Source organism: Clarias gariepinus, chromosome 4 (assembly GCF_024256425.1).
Source record: "Clarias gariepinus isolate MV-2021 ecotype Netherlands chromosome 4, CGAR_prim_01v2, whole genome shotgun sequence".
In the NCBI taxonomy this organism is placed as follows: domain Eukaryota; kingdom Metazoa; phylum Chordata; class Actinopteri; order Siluriformes; family Clariidae; genus Clarias; species Clarias gariepinus.
Window position 1 is genome coordinate 3,749,720 of NC_071103.1, and position 25,631 is coordinate 3,775,350.

General features: G+C 39.5%; 1 protein-coding gene across 2 annotated transcripts in view; it reads left to right on the top strand.

The window, feature by feature from the left end:
- The window catches only part of asic1c (acid-sensing (proton-gated) ion channel 1c), an 82,597-nt gene that overhangs the window by 40,474 nt on the left and 16,492 nt on the right, over positions 1 to 25,631 (top strand). For both annotated transcript variants that reach the window (XM_053495460.1, XM_053495461.1), the window contains exons 2-5: positions 20,981 to 21,131; positions 21,599 to 21,726; positions 25,185 to 25,335; positions 25,455 to 25,511. In XM_053495460.1, the coding sequence (XP_053351435.1) occupies positions 20,981 to 21,131; positions 21,599 to 21,726; positions 25,185 to 25,335; positions 25,455 to 25,511 (487 nt within the window). The remainder of the gene's footprint in view (positions 1 to 20,980; positions 21,132 to 21,598; positions 21,727 to 25,184; positions 25,336 to 25,454; positions 25,512 to 25,631) is intronic.

A 25,631-nucleotide genomic window follows, 5' to 3' on the forward strand; every position in this document is an offset into this window, starting at 1 on the left:
CAAGCAGTGTATGTGATCCTGAAGTATTTGTTTTGATTTTGATTTGATGCTGAATCCTTCCATGCTTAAATCTTTATGGAGGTCCATCATTTGGGCAAATGCCAACCTGCCAAACAACGTTAGAATGAATCGTATGAGAAGACTGTTACTGTTCTTCCTTTCCTATTCATTCTGCAGCCAACTGTGAAGCTTTTTTGTTTAGTGCGATCTCTGAACAATAACACTTTTCTTCAACAAAGCTTTAAAACCGTTCTGGAAACTACTTGAGATGATAATGGATTTCAAGCTAGTTTGGTTGTGGAGTACATAATGGTCTACGGTAGCATTTTGACACGGAAAGCTTTGGCCAGACTTATACACTCACTGTCATTTTTGCAGAAGCAAACATTTTCCTCGGTTCATACCATTAAAACACTTTAATGAATCCTATAAAGGAAACATGGTAATGAATTATAATGGATGCCCATGCTCTAAAACCACCATTAGATTTATTTAGAGCCCGTATTGATTTTGTATGTGATTTCCAATTGGCCTTCGTGCTCATCATCTATCCGATCCACCGGGGGATCATGTGTAGTCCCTAAAGAAACTCAACCCCAGCCCTGTAAATGCCCTTCAAAAATGCACAAGGGTGGGTATCTAGTGTTTCGCACAGTCCTTGCTCAGTCCGTGCGACAAGTTGCAGCAGCAAGGACCTTTTGTTAGGAACGTAGGATCCGTCCAGGTTCTCCGGTCGAAACATGGGCACTCCTGAAGAGGTCGAGGAGCCTCGGCCATCAGACATTACAGTTTTTGGAGCCAACTGCACCCTTCATGGGGTCAGCCACATCTTCCTTCCCGGTGGAGTCACCATCCGGCGCTTACTCTGGGCATCTGCCTTTACTAGCTCACTCTCCATCTTCCTCTACCAAGTAGCCGGAGCAATCATGGAGTATTACCGGTATCCTCATGTCACCATCTTGGACGAGATGGACAGCCCAGTGATGTACTTCCCAGCCATCACCCTTTGCAACTACAACAGTTTCCGCCGCTCCCAGATGCAGCGGAATGATCTCTTCTGGATGGCGGGGCTTCTCGGTGTCGAACAGAGTGACTTTGATGACTTCATGGCTGCCCTTGGACAACCGGTAGATGACAGCAAGTTTTTTCCGAGCAAGACATTTAACATGCTGGAGTTCGTGCAGAGGACAAGCCATAACATCGAAGAAATGCTCCTGGACTGCAAATACCGGGGCAAGGACTGTGGAGCAGAAAACTTCACTACAGTAAGTATGACAGGAAGAGCGTTGTCGGTTCGGCTGCTCGTCTTTTCACTCATCAAATGCCACTGGCTGGTTTTAAAGAATGATTGAATTCTTAGCTTCGAACTTTCCTATTGTATTCCTGACCAAGGTCAAGGACATTTGACCTTGTATTGACCCCAATTCTTCCATTATTACCATTATTATTAACCACAACCGAAACAAAATAAATAACATTAGTTCATTAATCTAAATCTACTGGCATGTTTTTGGGAGGATTTCAGAGGAAGCTCCAGACGCAGCAGTGCTACCCACAGGATCCTTCATACTGCAGTAATATTTATATATATATATATATAAAGCACGCTGAAAAATCTGGACCTCACGTTACTGCTTCTTTTGTAACTCATTATTGCAATGCCGATATGACATCAACCTAGTTATTTTTATTGAATATATTATTTAAACTTACTATCTTAAAGTAGTGTAGCATTATTAGTCATTATTTTAACTTAATGCTTTGTCATCATTACAAATTTAATTTATTTCAGAAGATGATATTATTTTTGACTTAACATTTCATCATTTCAACCTAAATATTTTAGGTTAAAATGTTTCAGGTAAAATAAAATTAAAGTCATTTGAGGTACTAAACATAATTATACACAACAATGAAAAAAATAAAATAAATTAAAAAAGCAAAAAAAAACAGTAACAAATTATGTTCAATTTCTGAGATTCTTAGTAATAATACTAACCCCCCCCCCTTGATTTGTTTAATTTTTCATATTAATTTATTAAAGGCATTTGTTTGTTTGTTTGTTTGTTTGTTTGTTTTTATTTTAAATGTAAGCAATTTTCTTTGCTATTTATTACATTATGTTAAATATAGAATATAAATTTGTCTTTTTTTTACTTTAAAATTGTTGTTTTAATTATTTAAATTTGGCTTTTTCATGAAAATAAGTGCTTAAAATAAAAACAACCTGAGAAAATGTTTAAAGTTATGGCCAAAGGTCCAAACTTGGGTAAGTAATCGTTTTTAAAACCATACATAAATTTTCTCTGTAATGAATTTGAAAGTGCAACAGTGAGTGGTGAATTATAATTATTGCTTTTCTTTTAAACGTTTCCACTGACTGTACAAATATGAAATAAAATCAAGATTCTTAATCAGAAGACTTAAAGTCTCCGAGCTCATGTACGTTCAGCTCTTATAAATTAATCTTAAGCAACTATAAATTATGACTCACACTAAAAGGGAAAAATAAAGAAGCAGCAGAGATGTTCACCGGCAAATCAAAGCGGCTTAAATACAAAACCTTCTCGGAGTCAAAGATATATAAAGCTTGCACTGACCCCAATATCTTTTCACTACAGCAACAATAAATTCAGAGCATAAATGTCTTATATTGCATCTAAAAGTGATTGAAGGTCCTCTGTAAGCTAAAGGTTCTCACCTCCGGCAGCGTGTGTGGTAGAAAGTTTGCGATTCAATAAAATGCACCAGCGATTTGAGTAATGAAAGTGGGGATTGTGTCCTCCTTGGTGGAAGTCTAGCTTTTGCACTTGACACTGATCTCAGGCAAGCGTTCAGATCTTGATGTTATTATTAATATGAAACTTGGAATATGAAAAGTGTTACGACTCCTTGTGGTCTTGTAAAAAAGGGAATCTTATAATGAAACTGGAAGATTTCCTGTTAGTATTTGGATTCTATATAATATTTATCATTCTGGAATCAACATCTGGAATGTGTGTGTGTGTGTGTGTTTGTGTCAAGTGCTCTTTTATGGAAATTAATTAGATTTAATCCAAATAAAGTATTTTTTTTTTCCTGGTGGTTTTTGTTTTGGGTTTTTTTTACCACTGTGCCTGAAACATCTGTAAGTTGGTACATTTTTTGGTTTCTCAACCTCAGCATCACTACAGTTTATAAATTACGCAAAGACAACAGCATACTGCTTCTTAGTAAAACTCTTGACCTTCCTTTTCTTTCATTACACTTATAATTGTTTGTATTTAACCATCTGTGTCGGCTCCTTCTAGTAAGACAGAGGAAGGCTTAATGTATGCTTACTGTATGCTTTGTCATAAGTACACCACTATGACACAAAAAAAACACACACACGCACCAGAAGTTAATTTTAGAATGAAAAATTTTATATAGAATCCAAATACTAATAGAAACGCTAACAGTTTTATATTTTAATATTTATTATTTTTTAGTGTGTGTGAAACACACACACACACTAAAGGCGAGAGAGAGAGAGAAAGAGTGTGTGAAGCAGCATGGTGTCAAATTACACGCCCGCACACACATAATGATAGAGAGGAGGAAAATAGATTTTTAACCTACTAATGAGACTTTCTTTTGCTTTACAGGCGCACACACACGTGTGTTTTAAGAAACAGTACACGCGCGCTGCACACACGCGCTTTCAAACACAAAATAAAATGTTTTACACACACACGTGGTCACAGTGTTATAGTAAACAGTACACGCGTGCACGGATGTTGATTATACCAGTAGGAGACGAGCACTAAGACCCAGCAGGGGAGACGAGATGCGCATGCGTGATGTATGATACTCGGTACTCGTAAACCAAGTCTTGTTCGTTTTCCAAGTCAAATTTTATTCAAAATCTTTGCTCGTCTTGCGGAACACTCACAAACCACGTTACTCGCAATCCAAGGTTTCACTGTAACTAATTTAAAGCACTGTGATCCAGAACAGGGAGTGTCTTAAATAGAGAAAATGGTGAAGCCTATAGGCTTATTGTTCTCTTGCTGTATAAAGCATATAAAAAAGTTAACCTTTGATGTTGAGTTTTGTCATTACTCACTTACTCTATACCAGGGCCTGGAGCCCATCCCAAGAGACTGAGGGCATGAGGTAGGGTACACCTTATCCTAATTTGCATGTCTTTGAACTGTAAGAGGAAACCAGAGGTGGAAACCCACCAAGTACAAGAAGAACAGGCGGGAATCGAACCCAGAGGTGCAAGGCAACAGTGCTAAGCACTTAGCTATCAAGCCAAGTTTAAACTTGCAATAATTAGTTGATGTATATCAATATTTTTCTATATAACTTTATTTAAAATGACCCAAATACATCCCTACGCCTTGGGCTTGAAAATAAGTCAGCTTTGTTCCCGATAATTCAATTCAATTCAATTCAATTTTATTTGTATAGCGCTTTTAGCAATTTTCATTGCCGCAAAGCAGCTTTACATAGTCAAAAGAATTATTTAAGTTTGTATGAAATGTGAATTTGTATGAATCAAAATGGTCAGTTTGTCCCTGGCACTTGGTCTTCTCGAGTTCTGGCAGCTTGACTGGGATGAGGTCATAGCTGTCAATGTAGATAAAATGGTGTACTTGTCTGTTAATAAATTCCTATCAGGCATCTTTTATCTTTTAATTTACTCCCAGCTTGCATTTTATAAACCACAGGCCACCTTGGATTCGCTGTAAGGTTGTACATCACAACCTACTTCCTAAATACCCCCTCACGAGTAGAAAGTGCAGCTTTTTATGTGGGTAGTAAACCCTGCCATGCCCTTGTGGTGACCAGGTATTGCGTTACAGCTGAGTATCAGGAATCAGAGCCCCTGATTCTACTTCAGCAGCAAGGAGAAATAAAAAATGCATGAATCACTGTTTTCCACATGCGAGTGTGTCGCCGTGGGGGCCGACGTGCCTCCAGAAAGCGGACTGTTTATCTAAAACCGAGTTTAGGGGGATGTGTGGAAGAGACATCTGCAGGTGATGCTCATTATAGTGCCTTATTTCATTTCCAGATGTTGTTTGTTTCTGACCGCACCGCAGAAGTACCACTTTGAGTTAAAGGTTGTGCTGCTTTTAATTAAATGGAAATGCATTTGTCTTTTGAGCAGCCCGGGGTAATTGCATTCTTCGCATGAAAGCATGTCCAGTGGTAACTAAGAGTCAGAGAGTGGATATTGTCTTTCACCATTACAGCACATAGAAGTCAATAACGCGAAAGGGAATGGTGACATGACACACAATGGAACACGTTATAATATAAGCAACAGCAAATAACATTCAGCTAATAAAATACATGGTGAAAGCTTTGCCACGGGATGCCATGTTCGGCACACTCAGGCTTCAGCATGTGGCTTTATAATTAGATAAGCCTTGTGGAAGCATTATTTCAACATATCTCACTTTGGGGCTTTCATTATTTCAATATATACTGTATATCATTTACATCATTAACTATTAATTTCTAACCATATGTTATTATTTTCTTAGCTACCGCCTGGTAATAAAGTTAATAAGATTTTCAGGCAACAAAAGCATCTGACTAGGCAACACGTTGGACATATTTATTTATTTATTTATTTATTTATTGTAAATAATAAATACAGAGTCAGACAAAAAAATAATATTATAATAATATAATACACATCTTTCTTTTCCTAAAGTATGTATAATTATTTTTGGGGGCTGATTCTGTATTTTAAGCATCAGAAAAAAATAAGAAGCTGTAAAATAAATCTTATATAAATTAAATATGAAATGTACCGGCTGTTGTTGTTGTTGTTGTTGTTGTTGTTGTTTTACCCAGGCAAAAGGGAGGACCAGCAGTTTCTTTTATTCCAGACTTCTCTAGAGCTGGTGTGGGATAAAGAGCCATTTGAGTTATGATTCATTTAATGGTCATGGGTATTGTTGGAATTATTATTTTCTCTGCAGCCTACACTGATTACTCACAAAATACTGCCTGTAATGCAGTTTTGTTTTTTCTTATCATTTTTTTATTTTTTACATTTTCATAAACTCAGTATACAGTTACAATACAGTATATTCAGATGTATGGGTTGCTGTTGGAGTGAGACTAGATAGTGGATTTATTCATTATTGCAGTATAATGGGTATAAATAAAACACATGAGAATATTTGTTATTACAGTAGTTCTTCTTCCATATTTTTCTTATATATAATAATATTTATATAATATTTATAATTTCATTTGTTGATTCACATAAAGTAAAAAAATGAAGACTTCTTTTCTTTAAATTTAATTATTCCTGCTTACAGGCCTCGAAATTCAAAACTCCACTGTCTTAAAATAGTAGAATATTTCCTAAAATATAGATATTTTTTAAAAAGGATGTACAATAAGAAATTCCGAAAATACGTTCATTTTGGCACTTAACACTAGGTCTCTGCTGCTTTATCACCAATTACTGCCTGGAGACAGACAGACTGTAATATTACTGAGGTGTTATTGAAGACCAGGTTGCTTTAACAGCAGCCTTCAGCTCATCTGTATTGTTAGATCATGTGTTTCTCATCTCCTCTTGACAATACTCCATAGATTCTCCATAGGGTTCAGGTCAGGTGAGTTGGCAGGCCAGTCGCACATTAATTTCATGATGAGCAAACCAGCTAGTGGTAGTTTTGGTACTGTGGGCAGGTGCTACAGTAAGTCCTGGTGGAAAAGGTCATTTTTCTCAGCATCTCCATAAAACCTGTCAGATGGAAGGAAAAGGTGATATAAAATATCTGGACATCTCCTGGTAGACAGCTGCGTTGACTTTGGAACCAACATCAGCCGATGAGATGTCACCCCAAACCATCACCAACTGTGGAAACCTTACACTGGATTTCTGTGCCTCTTCACTATTCCTGCTTTATTTCCAAAGAAAATGCTAAATCCATGCTTACATCCATCAAAAAAGCAATGGTCCAGTTCTATATTCAAATGGGCTCCTAAGGCTCCTGATGTTTTCTCTGGGTCACAAGAGGCTTGATACTAGGAATGCAACCAATTGCTGTCATTTTGATAAAAATGTGTGTGTGGTGGCTCTTGATACACTGATTCCAGCCTCCCTCCACTCCTTGTGAAGCTCTCCCAGTTTACTCAAACATGTATTGAAATATATGATATTTTGAGATACTGGATTTTTGTTTTTCATGAGCTGTAAACACGTATTTTTGAAATTGAAACAACACACACACACACACACACACACAATATCCTATTCTTTTGCGATGCACTGTAAATAGCTCCAAGCAAAACTGACGGAACAGGAGGCAGGTCCAGAGTATGAGAAGCATCAGAATAACAGAATGCTCATCTCATCATGTATCAAGCATCATGTATCGCTATAAACAGAGTGCAAAATCTTATGGACAGGATCTTATCCTGTTGTGTTTTTAAAAGGTGTATGTTTATGATGATTACAAACAGAGCATGGAGGAACACTGTGAAGGCCTGACTAACATTTCCAGACTGATAACAGTCTGTCAGATAAGACCTGAGCCAGGACACAGCTGTTTTCTTCACTCCAGCAAACTTTTCTTATCTTTCTAGAAGAATATCAAAAGCGGTACCGAGACCGAGCTGAACAAACAAGAAGACACAACCCTGATCTGAGATCAGCAGTAAGTCGGTACTGCTTTAATCACCAGTGCTTTTCAAAACAGTGATGAGTCCCTGACTGAGGTCACCTTTAAAAGCTTCCAATTTTTTCGCATCATAACCAGAAACAGTTTGATTAATGATTGTTGATCTAGATATCATGCGCTGTAAGTTGTATTGCATGTATAGGTGTAGTACAGAGGTATCTATGCAGTAAGTAGCATAGACAGAAAAAAAGACAGTGGACACAGTTGAGGGACACCAACATACTTTTGCATGCACAGTCATTTACAAACCGATTGTAGTTAGTCAGACAAGACCGGACAGGTAAAATATTAAAAGTTTCATTCCATTAACTCTTTTAAAAGCAAGTCTTTTGAGAAAATAGAATAATATTTTGAAGCATATTGTGTAACATATTTGAATGTTAATACATCGATCAGCCATCACCTTACAATACAAAACATTATGCTGAGTATCGTGTAGGTTCCCCTTGTGCCACCCGGGCACCCCTGACCCCTCAGGGCATGACTCCACATGATTTCCGTGGGTGTGCTGTGGTGTCTGGGCCTTTGTGGATCAGATTTGACTGGTGCATCCCATTGGTGTTTGATTAGTTTGGAATCTGGGCTGTTTGGAGGCCAGGCTTTGTGTGCAGCTGGCTTTGGTGCACTGAGTGTTCTGGTGTCTTTCTATCCTGGCCAGCAGTGACTTTTCCCAGAAATCTGTGACTGGACTGGACCAATATGCTTTTGGTCTCTTGGGTGCCCATGATCCTGTCAGAAGGATCTACTAGGATATAATTGATAATCAATTGACGTTGACGTGTTAATGTTTTGTGGTGTAAATGTTCTAGCTGATCTGTGTGTGTGTGTGTGAAACTGCACCCAAGCCACCATTAGGACATTTACCACTTTAACCAGAGCCGTTAAAGTAATCTGATGACACCTAAACCCTGCCTAATATATTTGATGTGTAATGTTTGCAGTTTATTTAGTTGTTGGTAACCTTTATCTTACATGTGGAATGCATTATTGTTGTTATTGTAATAGATATTCGTAGTAATATATTAAAGATATATTAAAAATCATGTATTTTTTGATAAAAAAAAAACTAAACTAAATAACATTCTATAGTGAATTAAATATACATTTTAAAATATGATGTCACTTCCTAGATCAAAAATAAATAAATAAATAAAAACAAAAGAAACAGACATCACAGTAAATTGTGAAAAGTAAAAATCTCTTCCTATAGACAATTAACTTTCCACACGTGACGGCTGTGGCACCTGAGGACGCAAGACCTTGTCCTGAAGTTATTTGATTCATTTGATGGTGTGATTTCAGCCACTGATCTTTGCCTCAACCTTAAATTGAATCTTAGCCACAGTGTATTGTGATTGGGCCGAGATTAAGTCAAGGGATTACTTCTGGGAGCGAAGCTGCACTTTTATCTGCCTGAGATTTATTGGTGTGAGACTTGGGGTTTAACCGCAGTCAGTGTTTGACTTTATCTAATAGACGTACTTCACACCTTGAGAAAGATTGGACTTGAGATACTGTAGGTGTCTGCCACGTCTGCCCCTCCCCCACCCCAAAACGAAACCATAATTGCTCTTAATAGCCTCCGCCGTTTTAATTAAGATGAGGGTAACGTGTTCCACACGCATCGAAGAGCCACTTTAGAGTTCATGATTACTCCCTGCGTTAGGCTCCTAATTTGATTTTGCGCCAAAACATCAATCAGATTGTTCCGATCCATCCGTCTTTAATCTGTCTCCTCTTGGCTGGTTCTAATAAGCTTTGTTAAAGCGACAACAAAATGAATTCACTAAGCGAAGCTCATCGGTTATTAGAGATTCGAAAGTATGATGCCAAGTACAGTGGAAATAAAAAGTCTGCACACTCAAATTAAATAAGTTTTTTTTTTATAATAATAATAATAAAGCCAAAACTTGTGAACGGTCTTTAACGAGTCGACGAATAAGCATAACTGCAACATAGTTTGCAGATAAACAAGTAGATCCTTTCTGGAGAAAAAGTCACTGAAATAAGAAATAAAAAGAGAATCAAGAGAGCTGGTGGGAGGGGCATGCACTCGCTGACCCTGTCAATCATCTGGGATCACCGCGGCAATGCATCCGTGCTCTCCAGTTCCTAATAAAGTGGCCAGTGGTTTGCTTGAATAACAAATGACTGACGTTTGGATCAGAGTGACTTTGTGTCTAGCATTACTTTTGTCTGCACCGTTCTCATACTGATGGTAATCTGGTCCTGGCCAATAGGGGGGAGGTGTTTCTCCAGCATTGCACCAAATCTTCTGTGTAAACTGAGCTTACTTAGAAAAAAACAAACAAGGGTGTCTAACTGTACTGTATGTCTCATTATTAGGATTTCATGTGTTGCAGCAAAGACGGGACATACTGTATCTCTTGTGTGCTTGAATTACAAAAGGCTTTTTAGAATAATATGCATTATTTTGTAAAAGTGGCATGGTCATCTCGCATCTCCAGGAGTGAGGGTTCAAATCTCTTATCGGTCCGCGTATATTGAGTGTACCTGTTCTTCATACACATGGTGAGTTTCCTTCAGCAGTCCAAAGACATGCAGTGTAGGCTGAACTGTATGATTGGGTTCTTGACTGCTTGTGTGTTGCAATGGGTGGGCAGGTTCAAACCCCACAACCACCAAGTTGCCACTGTTGGGCCCTTGAGCAAGGCCCTTAACCCTCAACTGCTCAGATATATAATGAAATAAAAAAATGTAAGTCGCTCTGGATAAGAGCGTCTGCCAAATGCCTAAATGTAAATGTAAGGTGTGCCCTGCTTCATGCCCTGTGTTCCCGGGAATATGCTCCATGCCCCTTATGAACCAACACAGGATAACCGGTAGAGACAATAGATGGATTGTCATATTTTGCTTCACTCCTCGCTTCAATATTCTTATATTCTATTTCAAGTCTGAGTAAATTTGGAGAGCCTCACCAGGAGTGGAGTGAGGCTAGAATCAGTGCATCAAGAGCCACTACACACAAATACTGTATCTTCAACAAATGGGCACCAACTATTGCATTCCTAAGATCAAGCCTGAACCAAAGACATAAGTGTTTTCACTTATGGTGCAGGTAAAACTTCAGGCAGATATCCAAGTACTGCAAAAGTTTCATAACATTCTGTCCAGCCAGTTTTGCATGATGCTGTAACATAAGTTGGCTGGACAGACATACAGACAGACAGACAAACAGATGGACAGAAAATTGGTTTCAGGTCCTTTAATGTATGAAACGTAAAGATATCATTAAAAGCGTCATTTTTGGCCAATATACATATAGTATGTTATTTCTAATCAGAACTGATTTAAACCTTGAGGTCTGTTCTAAAATAAACCAATAGATGCTTTAATGTTACAGCAAAAAGAAAGGAGACGTTAAACATCTGGGCTCAGCTGTGAGCCGTTTGATTCACTGCCTGAAAGTGTGATTCGATCGATATCTATTTCTCACATTTGGTCGTGTATCATGTTCATCGCCGATGTCTTATTTCGAGTTGTGAGCGTCTTCGTCTCATCTCATCTTATCTCTTCTGAGACTTCAATTTGGCACCTGTTTCTAAAGACGTGCTGCACTAATTAACTACTCTCTTAACACTTCTAATTTAAATGTCCCTTCATTCTTATTTCCACACACCCTCACAAGATCCATGCCCTGGCAGCCAGGAGGGTGGAGGAGGGTGAGAGAGAGAGAGAGAGAGAGAGAGAGAGAGGGGTTTTAAAGGGATGACTCTCCGACAGAGTGTGTCTGCAGGCGACGTGCCACCTCACCGGGCGACAGAAGCATTCTGTTCTCCTCTGATAGGGTTCACTCGGCTCCTGCGCTCTCGTTTGGCGAGGCCACAATGACGGCTTTTGCGGCAGGGGAGAAGCCACAGATGTTATTCCCTGATACAAATGGAACGTTCTCTCTACAGACACAGCGTCATGGGGAATTGGCACAGGCCTCGCGAAACTAGCAGTCATACCAACTGAAGGCGTAGCTCGAAATAAACAGCTGTCTGAAAGATGCCTCATTAATTTAAAGTAAAAAAAAAACAACTGGTAGACATCTGGACACTGGATATATTGTACCAGTGGGCCTAGAAAATTATAAGCAAAACAATCACAGACAACGCTCATGTTTTTCTCCACCTGTGTACATGAAGTCGACCACCAGAGAGCGCTATTACCCAGACAAAGAATCAGTCATGAATGATAACAATAGAGTGGTACAGTATAGTGCGTATTTAATTGTCTTTTTGGAGGGTTTTTTTTTCTCATGCTCGGGGAGGTGAGTGTGTGTGTGCTCTGTGATGGATTGGCACCCCATCCAGGGTGCCCTAGTTCTCCCAGGCCCCCTGCGACCCTGTAGACAGGATCAAGCGTACAGTATAGACGATGTGTGAGAACCACATTTACACCGCAGAACCTCTGAAGAACCCACTGGACCTGATTGGTTAAAAGGTGCTGATTAATCTCTTATTACATGTGCATTAAATATTAAAAAAGCACAATGTGGTGTTCAGTAATTGCTCTTTAAAAGAAAAAAAACAGAAAAAGCATGTATCTCAATAAATGAATTAATAAAATATTCTTCTTTCTTACTTAATGCACTTTAGAGACTCGCACAATCAATCTTTAAATGAAAATTAGCGTGAAGTAATCCTAATAAATCAGTAATCATCAAGCAGCGCTTCATTTCTAAAGTGAATTACTAAAACAGGTTTGTGCAAAACATACTTAATTATACGTCTGGGTTTTGTGTGTGTGTGTGTGTGTGTTATTTATTTTTAAATGTTATCCAAGCACTGTTTTCCCTCCAGTCCCACAGAGATAATAATCTCTTTCAGACAGACAGAGAGTCTGAGGGTTGGACAGTGTGAAAGGCTCCGTATTCCAGCGGCTGGTTAATTAGCGCTGTGGTTAATGCTAACGGTCAAGCGCTCGATCTGTGCCTTTGGCCAAATCGCAGTAAGAACAGAATTTATACAGGATGCGGCTCCATGATTGATCCTGGGAGTCTTTAATTGGATTCAAGGCTGGGAAACTTTTGACTTTATGACTTCTGATATTACTCTAATCCTCTGTAAATGCATTTACACAAACCACGAACAAAAAAAACCTCTTGTTGTAGTATATCATCAAGGTTTGCGTTTGGCGTCAGTCGGTTTGTCACGGCTCAGGCGTGACATTGGATTCGCGTCTTCGCTCTTTGTTCCTGCGATATCATCGATGTAAAACGCTGACGTTGTTCATAATGTTGGACGATCACCTTCTGATAGAATTGTTCTACCTCATTTCATGACCTCAAAGTGTTTTTTTTTTTTTTGTTCGCCCGGAGCTTTTTGTCTACACACTTTACAAAGCTAATTTAAACAGTCTTTGATTGAAACGCTGCCTGAGTCACAACGCTGATGTGAAGCGCTGATGAATTCTTAATTCTGATTGGTCAGAAGGTGTTTTTTCTCTAACAGCAGCAGTTTACTTTAACACACTTTTTCAACTGTGCAATTTCTAAGTGCCTAAGACTTCCCCTCTATCGACAAGCACTACGTGTTGTTTTCTGTTTAAGCCCCGTCTCCACACCCTGCTCCATCGTGTGCTCGTTTCATGGTTGTGTCCAGGTCTTGTTTTGAATTCTTGCTTATTATGGATATGGATATGGACAAAGTTCTAGTCAATTCAATTCAGTTCAATTTTATTTATACAGTGCTTTTAACACTCGTCATTGTCGCTAATCAGCTTTACAAAATTAAAAGATGATGGAAATGTGAGAAAATATGTATAAATCAAAATGATCAGGTTGTCTGTGATGAGCAAGCCGAGGGCGGCGATGGCGAGGAAAAACTTCCTGAGATGGCAAAATTGTTGGCCAAAAATTGTTTTGTTATACATATAATACAGAAAATGTCTGCGCCAAAGAAGCTACACATGCAACATTTTTCAGCATTATACTGTCTCACTAAAAAACAATAATTATTTAAAATGCAAATTATTCAAATTTCTTTATGAGTATTTATGTAAGCTTGGTGTAAGCTTCTAGAAGCAAATGATCTGTAAAGATTTTTGCTTAAATTGTTTTTTGGTGAAAGAAGGCGGCACGGTGGTGTAGTGGGTAGCACTGTCGCCTTACGCCTCCAGGGTCCGGGTTCAATTCCCAGCCAGACCCGATTCCTGTCTCTGTGTGCATGGAGTTTGCATGTTCTTCCCGTGCTTGGTGGGTTTCCTCCCACAGTCCAAGGAAATGCAGATTAGGCTAATTAGTGTCCCCAAATTTCCTGGTGTGTGTGCCCTAAGCCTCCTGTGATAGGATCCTCTGATGGTAGCGCACATACATTTGAAGAAGGGCAGCAAAGAATTTACTTTTCTCCTGGAAAATCATCAGGGACAGACTGATATTCTGGGGAAAAGGTACAGGGATTGGACTGCTGCAGACTAGAGGGGTAAAATCATTGTTTCTGATGAATCCTCTTTACTTTTGTTTGGGGCATCCAAAAAAACTTGTCCTGAGAAGAAAAGGTGAGCACTACATCAGTCCTTACACCTCCTTACACTCCCAAAATTGGGAGTGAACACACTCCAAATTTTGCCTAAGAACACAGCCATGAATGAAGAATGATACAAGAACATCCTCCTGGGGCAACTTCTTTTAACCATCAAAAAACAGTTTGCTGATGAACAGTGCCTTTTCCAGCATGATGGAGCTCCTGGCACTTTGGAGGCAAAAGTGATAACTAAGTGGCTCAGGGAACAACATTGGAATTTTGGGTCCATGTCCAGGAAACTCTCTCATTGAGAACTTGTGGTCGATCCTCAAGAGGTGAGTGGACAAACAAAAACCCCACAAATTCTGGGACTCCAAGCATTGATTATGTAAGAATGGGCTGCGCCATCAGTCAGGGTGTGGCCCAGAAGTTGATTGACAGCATGACAGGGCGAATTGCAGAGGTCTGGAAAAACAAGGTTCAACACTCCAGAGATTGACTTAATGTAATTGTCACAGTGTCTCAGTTCTTCATTATTCCATCAAAGGGAGAACCACCACCATACTGTAGATCCTGACTCCTAGACGGTTTTAGACACACCTCTGTCTTTTTAATCTGCCTTGTATTTCTACAGTAAGATAACAGAGGTCATCTTTCTCCATGTAAAGTATGTAGGACACCTTTATTCCTTCATCCAGGTCTGTTTCTTACCTCTGTACTGTATCAAACCATAAACACTTGGGTGTTTGGAGTTACAGAAAAGCTGTTTTAGCTGATACACTCATTACAGTAACACACACACACACACACACACACACACTACTTTGTCAGTGTCACTGCCTGTAGAAATGGAGTCCAAATGTGTAGTAGTAGTAGTCTAGTCTAGCCTTTTTTTAGTATTCTGAGACATACACAATATTTTAATTACAAATGATCTCACATGCTGTAAGTGAAAATCAAAAGCGTTAAGAACTTTGTGTGTAATATACCGTATCTCCCTCCTGCCTTAGCCCTGTTTTTACCCAGAATTATGTTTCTCTGGTTGGATGCCCACGTTCAATCTTCAATTAATTTTTTTTTTGTCACGTTGTACAATTCAGGACTTTAAAAATGTGCAGTTTTTTTATGTATATTTTATATTTTATTTTTATTTTTTACCTAGCATACTACTGTAGGTTTGATTGTTGTGCCAGTTCCATACAGTGATTTTACGCCGGGTTTATGTCTGTGCCAGTGTAGTTATGGAGAGGTGTGGAGTGTTAGGCCAGTAGGTGCTCACACCCCTGCCGTCCCCCATCCTCCTGCTCACCAGCAGCTAAACACAGGGTTATGATACACGAGATACAGAAACCTTACACAGAAATATAAAACCTGATGGAGAATAAACCTCAAGAAGGGTCTGACTTATATATATATATATTTACATCTGTCATAGTGTAGCTTCAATTTAAATCATGACCAACTAGTCATACCAAATCTTCAAAATCCTTTTTTTGCTTGATGGATGGATGAATGGATGGATGGATGGATGGATAGATAGATAGATAGATAGATAGATAGATAGATAGATAGATAGATAGATAGATAGATAGAAATTATTAGGCAAAATGAAATAACACATGGCATTAGGTATTTAAGCAACAACATTAGTCAGTTTTTTTATTTAAAAAAGAAGGAAAGATTCGAGGAAAGAAAGAATGAAAGAATAAAAGAAAGGGAAAATTTGGAAAGAAAAAAGATTCAAGAGAAAAGAAAAAAAAGAAAGCAAGAAATACAGAAAACAGAAAGAAAAAAAACTATGAAAAAAGAAAGAAAACAGACAGAAAAATAGAAAACAATAAAAAAGAAAGAAAGATAGAATGAAAGAAAGAAACAATTAAAGAAAAAAGAAAAAGAAAACAAAAAGAAAACAAAGAAAGGAAGAACGAAACCAAATTAAAATCAATGAAGTGGATGGATGGATAGACAGACAGACAGACAGACAGACAGATAGACAGACAGACAGATAGATAGATAGATAGATAGATAGATAGATAGATAGATAGATAGATAGATAGATGTTCAAAGGAGATTATTGTATATTTGGGATAAACACCTTCAGTATTGTTTTACAGTTTAGAAAGAAAAAAAAAATCAGGACCGACTTCGAGGTTTTGGATTCGTCCTCTCTCTTGCCATACACCGGCACAAGCCCTTCCTGTCTGTAGCAATGCCAGCGTGTGCTTGGCTTCATAAGATGGGAAACGCTCTGTTCTGTAGAACGCTTTGTTCTGATTGGTTAGATGGTTTGGACCTTTCAGAAGGTGTGTATTCACGTTACAGCAGCTGCAAACAGCCATTTCGTTACTCCTCTCCTTTTATTCCATCAAAGTTAAATGCAGCTGTTAGAAAACATTGTTACTGGAGACTCCTTCCCTAGGTAGGAAGTAAACCTTTACATGAAGCTTCTCCATGTTCGTAACATCAGATATGTGTTTAGGCTGTTTAGAGGATTAATCAGCACTTTCTTACCCGTCAGAAATGAGAGCTCCAGCAGCGTGTGCTGTAATCTTCTGTTGTTTTGTTTTGTTTTTTAAACACACGACTCCTACAGATTTGACTTATTGTTTTAGAGACTCGTGTGTGTGTGTGTGTGTGTGTGGCGAAGGAGGGGGGTTAATGAGAATCTAGAACTTACCATTTTTCACTGCTAGACAGTGTGCTTCCCTGGAAGAAGTGTGCGTATGCGTGTGTGTGTGTGTGTGTGTGTGTGTGCGCGCTGTGGCTTGACAGAACAATCAGTTACAGGGAAACCAGTTACATAAAATCTGGAGACTGACAGCACTAACCTGGAGCAGATCAATTTTTCATGCTGCAAAAAGTCTATCGCACTTACCCGGTGGTAACAGAGCTGACTGAATTAAGGATGCCATTCCAGCCATGCGGGACTTAGCCTTCGACACAGGCCGGACCCTGGTGCTTATTACTCACGTTGCCGTTTGTTTCTATAGTGCGCGATAAAGTCGCAGGCTCATATTCAGCTTTAATAGGAATCAGTCGGCGCGTAACAGATAGGCAGCATCGACGCAGCACACTTCCAAACGTAATTTCTGGAATTAACAGCCATTTTACGATTTCTTGTTTATTGGAAACCTGGTTTCATAATGATGCAATAAAACAGTTTTAGTATCTGGTGGATATTACAGGATGATACGAGTGTAGAGAGAACGCAGAGATTAGAATGTGGCGTGAATCTTTTTACAAAAATACTTTGTAATTATGCAGTTTGAACAGTTAGTCAATAGAATAAACATGACAATAACAGCAGCGTTTACACATTAAATAGAGCTCTACGGCCAGGCAGGGGCGTCTGTGAGCCCACGCAACGACGAGGTAGCGGATAGCGCTGTCCTCCGAGTGTGTTACACCGCCCCTAACGGTGCGTGAGCGAGCAGTTCGAAAAGATGTGGTCGGTGACGCCATGTGAGGATAGTCTGCGGCCCTCCCGGCTGAGTGGTAGTAGTAGCCTTAATGTGGAGCCCCCTAGTGACGAGGAGGAATTGGACATGACTAATTTAGGGAGAAAAATAGGGGGAAAAATAATTTTTATTAAATGATTAAATTATTTAAATATGTATGATAAAGAAATGTGATCTTCCCCTAGGTCAAGATTTTTTAAATGTCTATTTTAAATAAAATGTTAAATTATTTGGTTAATGGTTTCCTGCATTACCCACAATGCCCACAATCACCCACCTGAGGGGTTTGATGGTAGTCCATTGGGATTTAACCCTCACTTTGTGTTTTTTTTTTTTTCTTACCTAAAGAGAATGATGCAGCGGTGCTTTAATATTTTGGTCTGTCCAGCTCTCTCACATCCTCATCCGTACACTCTAATCAAACATATATATATATATATATATATATATATATATATATATATAGTACTGTGCAAAAGTCTTAGGCACCATATAATATGCTGTACCAATTTTGTTATATATGTTTATCATGTCTGCATAATTATGTTCAAAATCATTCAGTATTTCCATATATAACTTCAAATTAAATAAATAAATAACATTACAGGAAAATATATGCATGGCTGTAAAGAAAAAAAAATTATAGTACAAGGCAAACCAGTTTCCAGATGGAAATAAAAACCTAATGAGCCCTTTTGAGATTTTCATGAAAATAGAAAGGAACATTGAATTTTTAAAAGAGCGTTTAACTAGTTTAATTTAGTCTCACTGGTCACGTACGTAACTTTAAATCGAACTCCAAGTTAAATCAAGTGTTTAGGTTTTTCATTAATATGATTCTGAACATCGATAAAAATGATAAGTGAGAGAACGAGGTCTTGCCGTGAGCCGCGCTAGCAAGTAGATTGAAGTGAGAGTGGCCCGCAATCCTGACGTCTCACCAAAGTAATGACAATGCAGCACCAAACCAGGGATTATTACCAGAATTATTAAACATACCACAAAATATTTCAGTATGACCCTACAGTAGGTAATTAGATCTTCCTTTAAGTCTCTACACTAGGTGTAAAATTCCTTTCACTTTAACTAGACGCAGTATGAAGGCATTTTATGAGTCTGCTGTGATGATAAACAAGGAGCTGAAAAGAGAGGATGGGTACCCCTGCTGCACGTCCATCGATAGACCAATCTGGGAGGGAGCGAGGGGTTGGGCTCCATCTCACAAAAGGAAAGCGGCGGGACTCCGCAGCCACACACTGTCTTTCTCTCGAGAGCGAGCAGGTGTAGGGGGGAGAGAAAGGAAGAAATGTGAATATCTGAAGCGCAGATGGCATCTGGAACCTCTGGGGCTGCTAGAAATATAAAAACTAATGGATTGGTACTCGCCTGGTTTAGGACGCTTGTAGGAAATTTTACGCTCGGTAACGTACGTACTGTTTTCCTCTTTTTTTATTTCTAGAGGTAGCGTCCTAATCGAAGCTTAATGAGCTCTGATCTTGAAGTGTTTTAGTGCAGTGCCACTTGTCGAGTTGCTTGTTTGATAGCTTGAATTTAAAAACCCCAGTCTCCATGTGTACCTTGTGAACCTGTCACACTATGGTGACGCTCACGACGACCCGAGAACCCATCAACAATTGTAGAAAACAGGAGGTGTGTTTCCACAGAAAGTCCAACGTCGCAAAGATCACGTTGGCGTTCGTGTTCAGAACCAAGGTGCACGGGTTGAGGTACGTTCTTGCGACGGACAAATCCAAACCCCAGCGCTTCTTCTGGCTTCTGGCGATCTGCGTCTGCTTGGTGCTTCTGTTCATCTGGTCCTGGAACCGCTTGCTTTACCTCCTCTCCTTCCCCGTCGTCACGAAGATCTATATGGTGTGGGCGAACAGCATGCCGTTTCCCGCCATCACGCTGTGCAACCAGAACCTCTTTCGCGTGTCTAGCCTTACCAGGGCAGACCTTTACTACAGCGGCTACTGGATGGACATGATGCACGCCAACCACTCGGTGAACAGGCAGAGCGTGGCGATGTTGAAGCACAGCCGGCACAAAGAGCGACTGATGCGTCTCCTGGACTTCTCCGACCATGTCCCGCCCCCCCACACTCAACTCAATACCACGGAGATGATTGGCAGACTGGGCCACCAGTTAGAGGACATGCTTCTGGAGTGCAAATTCAGAGGAGAAAACTGCACGCATAAAAACTTTACTCCAGTATGTATATCATTTCTTTTTCTTGAGAATGTGTTGTGCAGTTATAGGAAAATAATCAACGACAGTGTAGTGGGACGCGGCAGATTGCCACAGAAAACTAAAAAATATATATAAAACCCCACTGTAAATAAATATTTCGGAAAGTTTGTGGTAGGAAAGGATTGCACAAAATACTGTGATTTTTGAAGTTGCAATTTTCAATTAGAGATGTTTTTATAAACTTCCAAGCAAATTAATTAAAAGTAACTAGACGTGAGATTTTTCTGGTCCGTGTTTTCATGCGGTTTCATCAGATCTTTTTAATTGTAAGGTTCTTAATCTTAATTTTAGTTATTCCCTTCCAATAAAAACGCGTTATTGCTTTTTCTAACGATGCCGGTCTGCACCGAAAGAAGACCCTGTAAATTTCCTTGGGTGGAAAAGACATGAATAATTAAACATCTCTCTATTCTTCTAGCACAAATGAGATCGAAATCTCAACTCTACCTCCAGGACAACGTTTTTAATTATTATTTTATTCGCATTCTGCGATAGTGTTCAAATCCATCAGGATAAAAAAAAAACAATATATTTACACAAGAATGAATCTAATTTTTTATTATGGTTTTGTGTCATTGTTATTTTCATCCAGTCATTATTTTCTAGCAAACGACAACCTGCCAAATCACCACTTTATTTTCTCTTCAGCGCTATTTATTTTTTTACATTTTATAAATGGCTGTGAATAGGAACAAAGCAGAAGTAAAAGCTCTCCACGCCATTAAAACGCTGCTCAGGATCGGTTGGTAAAGCTCAGCTGGGTCTCGTTAAAGGTAAAGGCAGAGCGTCGCTCATTAGTGACTCGGTTTGATCGGGAAGCCGTGACGCTCAGCTCGGCTGTCTCAGCGTGACGGATTTGTGATTAATAACATAAGGATTGGTTTTGAATCACTTTAAAATGAATAAAAGAAGAAGGGATTTTTTTTATCTGCTAAGCAATGGATATTTTATTGATCTTATTTGATTTAATGGGGATGCACATGTAGTATATCTTCACAACCTTCATTATAACAATTAAACAAACATAATTTCGCCTCCTAATTATGGCACACATGGATTAGTAGTATCAATATTATTATTATTATTATTATTATTATTATTAATGTCTATTCTTCCCCAGATTTATACGAGATATGGCAAGTGTTACACCTTCAACTCGGGCCTGGATGGAAACCCCTTGCTGACGACGTTAAAAGGCGGCACAGGAAATGGCCTGGAAATAATGCTGGATATTCAGCAAGATGAGTACCTGCCAGTGTGGGGAGACACAGGTACATATCGAAAAGCCCATCATGTGTATAAACAGCAGCTCTTCAATCACTTACAGCTTTAAATCAAGCCTTATATTGATGCACTTGTACTGGAGACTCCTTCCAAAAATACACCAAACTTCTTGTTTAGGTAGAGAGTCCACCACACAAGTTACTGTACATTTACTGTCATTTGCAACACTACTGGTAAAGCACCTTCAGACCAATCAGAGTGGAGAATTTTACATTACCACTAATACTGTATGTCGTACTGTTTCTTTTATCCTTAGACTCTCTCAGTTAAAGATTCAGCCTGGTTCTATCTTTTAAAGATGAACAGACATCGACGTGAGGTTTTGTTTGTTAGTAACCATGTCAGATACCCGATGATGCAAGAAACCATTCTAGGGCTGATTTCCTTCTAGCCCAGACTGTATATCTTTAAAGTATGATTGTTTTTGTCTGTCTTCTCTCACATCCCGCCACAGATGAGACATCGTACGAAGCGGGCATCAAAGTCCAGATCCACAGCCAGGATGAACCGCCCTTCATAGACCAGCTGGGATTTGGTGTGGCCCCTGGTTTTCAAACTTTTGTGTCTTGTCAGCAGCAACTGGTACCTAATGCTACGCCTATTGCACATAACCTGCCATTTTCTCACTCGAACACCTTTAGTTCATTTAGTCCTGGAGAAAACCAAAGACAAAAAGCATGACTTCAGGTCAGAGTCGAGGGGAATTACGTAGTTGTTGGGTGGTACGCTTGGTTTTATGGCGAGCAGGACAAAAAAGTCTTCAGAGTTTAGTTATGTGAGGATTTAATACTAAATTTCCATCCATCCCAAAAAAGATTTTAGACGCAAACGCTTTTTAGAATTACACTCACCAAAAAATGGCTTAGAATCCAAAACAGAACAATGTCACCTGCTTTAACATTTTTGATGAACATCTCTAAATCTCACAGTTTGATGTCACGATAGTCATTTCATGGAGAAATCCAATAAACATAACAATGGAAAAACAATCAAAGCTAATTAATATTAGGCAGAAAATAATATCACTAATTGTCTATAGTGTTTATCCTGTATAGGGTGGCGTGAGCCCTGGAGCCTGGCTTAGGGGGACTTGGGGCATGAGGCAGGGTACGACCTGGACGAAAATCCATCACACTCACTATGTGGAAATTGTTAATGCCAGTTAGCTTAATCTGCATGTCTTTGGACCGTGGGAGGAAACCGGAGTACCCGGAGGAAACCCACCAATCATGGAGAGAACATGCAAACTCCACACACACAGACCTGGAGGCAGGAATCGAAACCTGGAGCTGCAAGGCCACAGTGCTAACCATTACATTACATTTACATTTAGGCATTTGGCAGACACTCTTATCCAGAGCGACTTACATTTTTATCTCATTATACATCTGAGCAGGTGAGGGTTAAGGGCTCAAAGGCCCAACAGTGGCAACTTGGTGGTTGTGGGGTTTGAACCTGGGATCTTTCGAACCGTGGTCCAATGCCTTAACCACTGAGCTACCCCTGGCCCTGGGGTACCGCTACACCACCGTGCCACCTGACTAATATACTAAACCCAATAATGATTAACAGGATGCCAACAGTACAGTATGTAGATCTTAGTCATTTCCTTTAAAGGGAACGTTTGGGTTTTTTCCAGTATTTTTTAAGTTAAAATCGAAGCGCATATAAATACATGCAATACATACTCTTGTTCATTATAAATGTTCCTGTTCTGCACACTGATCACCCAGACTGTGAGTACAATGTAAATAATCAGGGCCAAATTCCACAACCCTCTTCTGCTCGTTCTTAAACCCTAAACAGACGTGGATAACTTTGTACATAAATTTATACTAAATACAGTATATTTTTAAAAGATACCAACTTTCTTAGCTCTGTGAGATTGCAGAAGCTTCAGATTAGTCTCAGCTGAACTTTGCAATGCATTTTTGGAATGAAGGTTGTCGAATATGTCCCCAATTACTTATATTGTAATCACATTCTGTCGGTGTGCAGAACAAGAAAACGTATAACAACCTCTGGTGATGTAGAGTACTTACCTCAATTTTGATTTAAGACTTAAAAACAACTATCCCTTTACGCTCAGGCCTGTTGTTAGAAGATCTTCACTGTATACTCCTGACACAGAGGAACAATGACATCGTCACACAGTCTAATAGAGACAAGTCACGATATTCAGAGACTGTGGAAAATGTCCGGACCAAACCCGTGTTTATTCTGTGAAATCAAATTTTCTCTCTGACGTTCAGGAACATCCTGCCTTATAAAAAATAAAGATGAAAGGGTAGTGAGTGGTGATCCGATCCACTTCCAGAAGGTGCCTGGAGATCTGTCTCTCAGTTTAAGAGGAAAAATAATGCATTGCATTGATAAGTCCGTCTTAATTGAGGGACAGTAGGAAAGTCAGTAGGAAAGACATTTGATTAAAAATGGCCTTAGTGCTCCAACGCTCTTGTAGAAACCGAACCCTCTCTGCTGCAGTTTTATTATGCACTGTTGTGGAAACGACCTCATTGGAACTTAAGGTCTCTTATTCATCGATAAATCGATACCTGCATTGTTTTCTGGCCGAGAACAAAAACTGTACATTTTTGCTATCCTTCATCCCATTCACGCATCTAGCACCTTGTATACGAGCCTTATGTTCTCTCCCTCCGTCAACCTCTAAGTTATTTTATAACTTTCAGTTCCTCTCTTATAACCATCCCGGCCTCCTAATTACAGACACGTCTTCTGGCAGACAGTGTTTACTGGCCCGCTGTGACATCCTTGCATACAAGATCTCTTTTACACGAGTCTCTCATATTTATCTCAGGTTGGCTCGTTATGCTTGGTGTTCATCCTGTTACACTATTAAAAAGGGATAAAATCTTATCCTCGTCCTAATTAAGCGAGTTGTTATGATAAACCCTGCAGTCAGCCCGTCTTTATGTGTCTATGAACCATTCCATCCTGAGCACGGTCCCGGTTGGTACATTCACCATCCGATACTGTAACATCAATATCGTCTCATCTGGAAAAATGCATTAAGTGTAAACAAGGGAGAAGATTGTCTTTATGGTCTTTAGATCAGAAAGCAAACCATAACACAACCAAAACCATAATTTTCCTTATGGTGTCTGCTACTCTGCTAAATGTTTGCTTGAGGTCCATATGTCGATCTTTAGCACTTTTTGCATCATTTGCTCGCATCCAATAAGGCATGCAAAGCTTCCAAACGGCACATCAGGTGAAGAACACGCGTCCTATTATCAGTGATGCAGCATTCCAGGAATCGAAAGGATGCGAAGCGGATGCGAAGGATGGTTTAATCTTTTCCTGCTCAAGCAGGCACTGACAGAACTGCGGAGGCCGTCCAAACACATTTATTTGTCACTGTATGTTAAAACGTGATAATTCCCTGCAAATTCCCTCTCGCAGCAACACAAACCTGGCTTATGCTTGCTATTCATTCTTCACTTGCGTTTCTTTGGGTTTAGTTTGGGTTTTGGTCCTGTTTCGTTCTCCACCTGCGTCATGTCATTGGTTTGTTCTCCTCATGTGTTTGCCTGGTCTGTGTTTTGGTGTTTCTGTTTACGTATACTCTGATATCTAACCCCTGCTTTTACTTTCAGCCATACTTACTGTATAAGGCCAGGCTGCTCTAGCAGAATGACGAGACTAATCCAATCAGCAAGTAGACTTGACTAGAAAGCGATAAATGAACAAACACACAAACTAGGTTCGAGTTCTAATCAGGTATCCTGAGTTGTACCCTATGGAGGATTTCGTGCTTTAGCTACAAGGCTAAAGTGGCAACTCTCATGCCATTTATCTCTGGTTTTCTCCACGTCCCAGTCAACACCATTTACCAGCATGCTTTGTGGCATTCCTTGTCTCCATTTTGTCTCGACTAATCTTCATCTCTTCATCCGAATGGTACTCGCGATGTCTCCATTGAGCGAATGTCTTTTCCTTTGCTAGGCTGCTCATGACTGATTTGTTATCTAACAGCATGTTTGCACCATTAATGAATAAAACCGTGTGGTGTATCTCAGCTTCAGTATCTTCCACCGCCGTGGGGCGACTGCAGATCCAATCCCCTGGACTCGGAATACTTCTCCACTTACAGCATAACCGCGTGTCGGATCGACTGTGAAACCCGGTATCTGCTGGAGAACTGTAACTGCAGGATGGTACATATGCCAGGTACACACACACACACACACACACACACACACACACACACACACAGATCTACTGATTTTATTGATTTTTTTTAAGAATGCTGTAGTAATTGTCTACTTCTTTTTTTAACACTTTATTAGGCACGTCCACTGTCTGCACACCAGAACAGTACAAGGACTGTGCAGACCCTGCCTTGGGTAAGAGATCATGTTAATGGTTAATATAGCGTCAGAATTATAAAACACAATTTTCTATTAAATCACAAAAACTGTTTCAGACAATTAGATGGAAAATCCACCCTGAACATGCAGTTATTT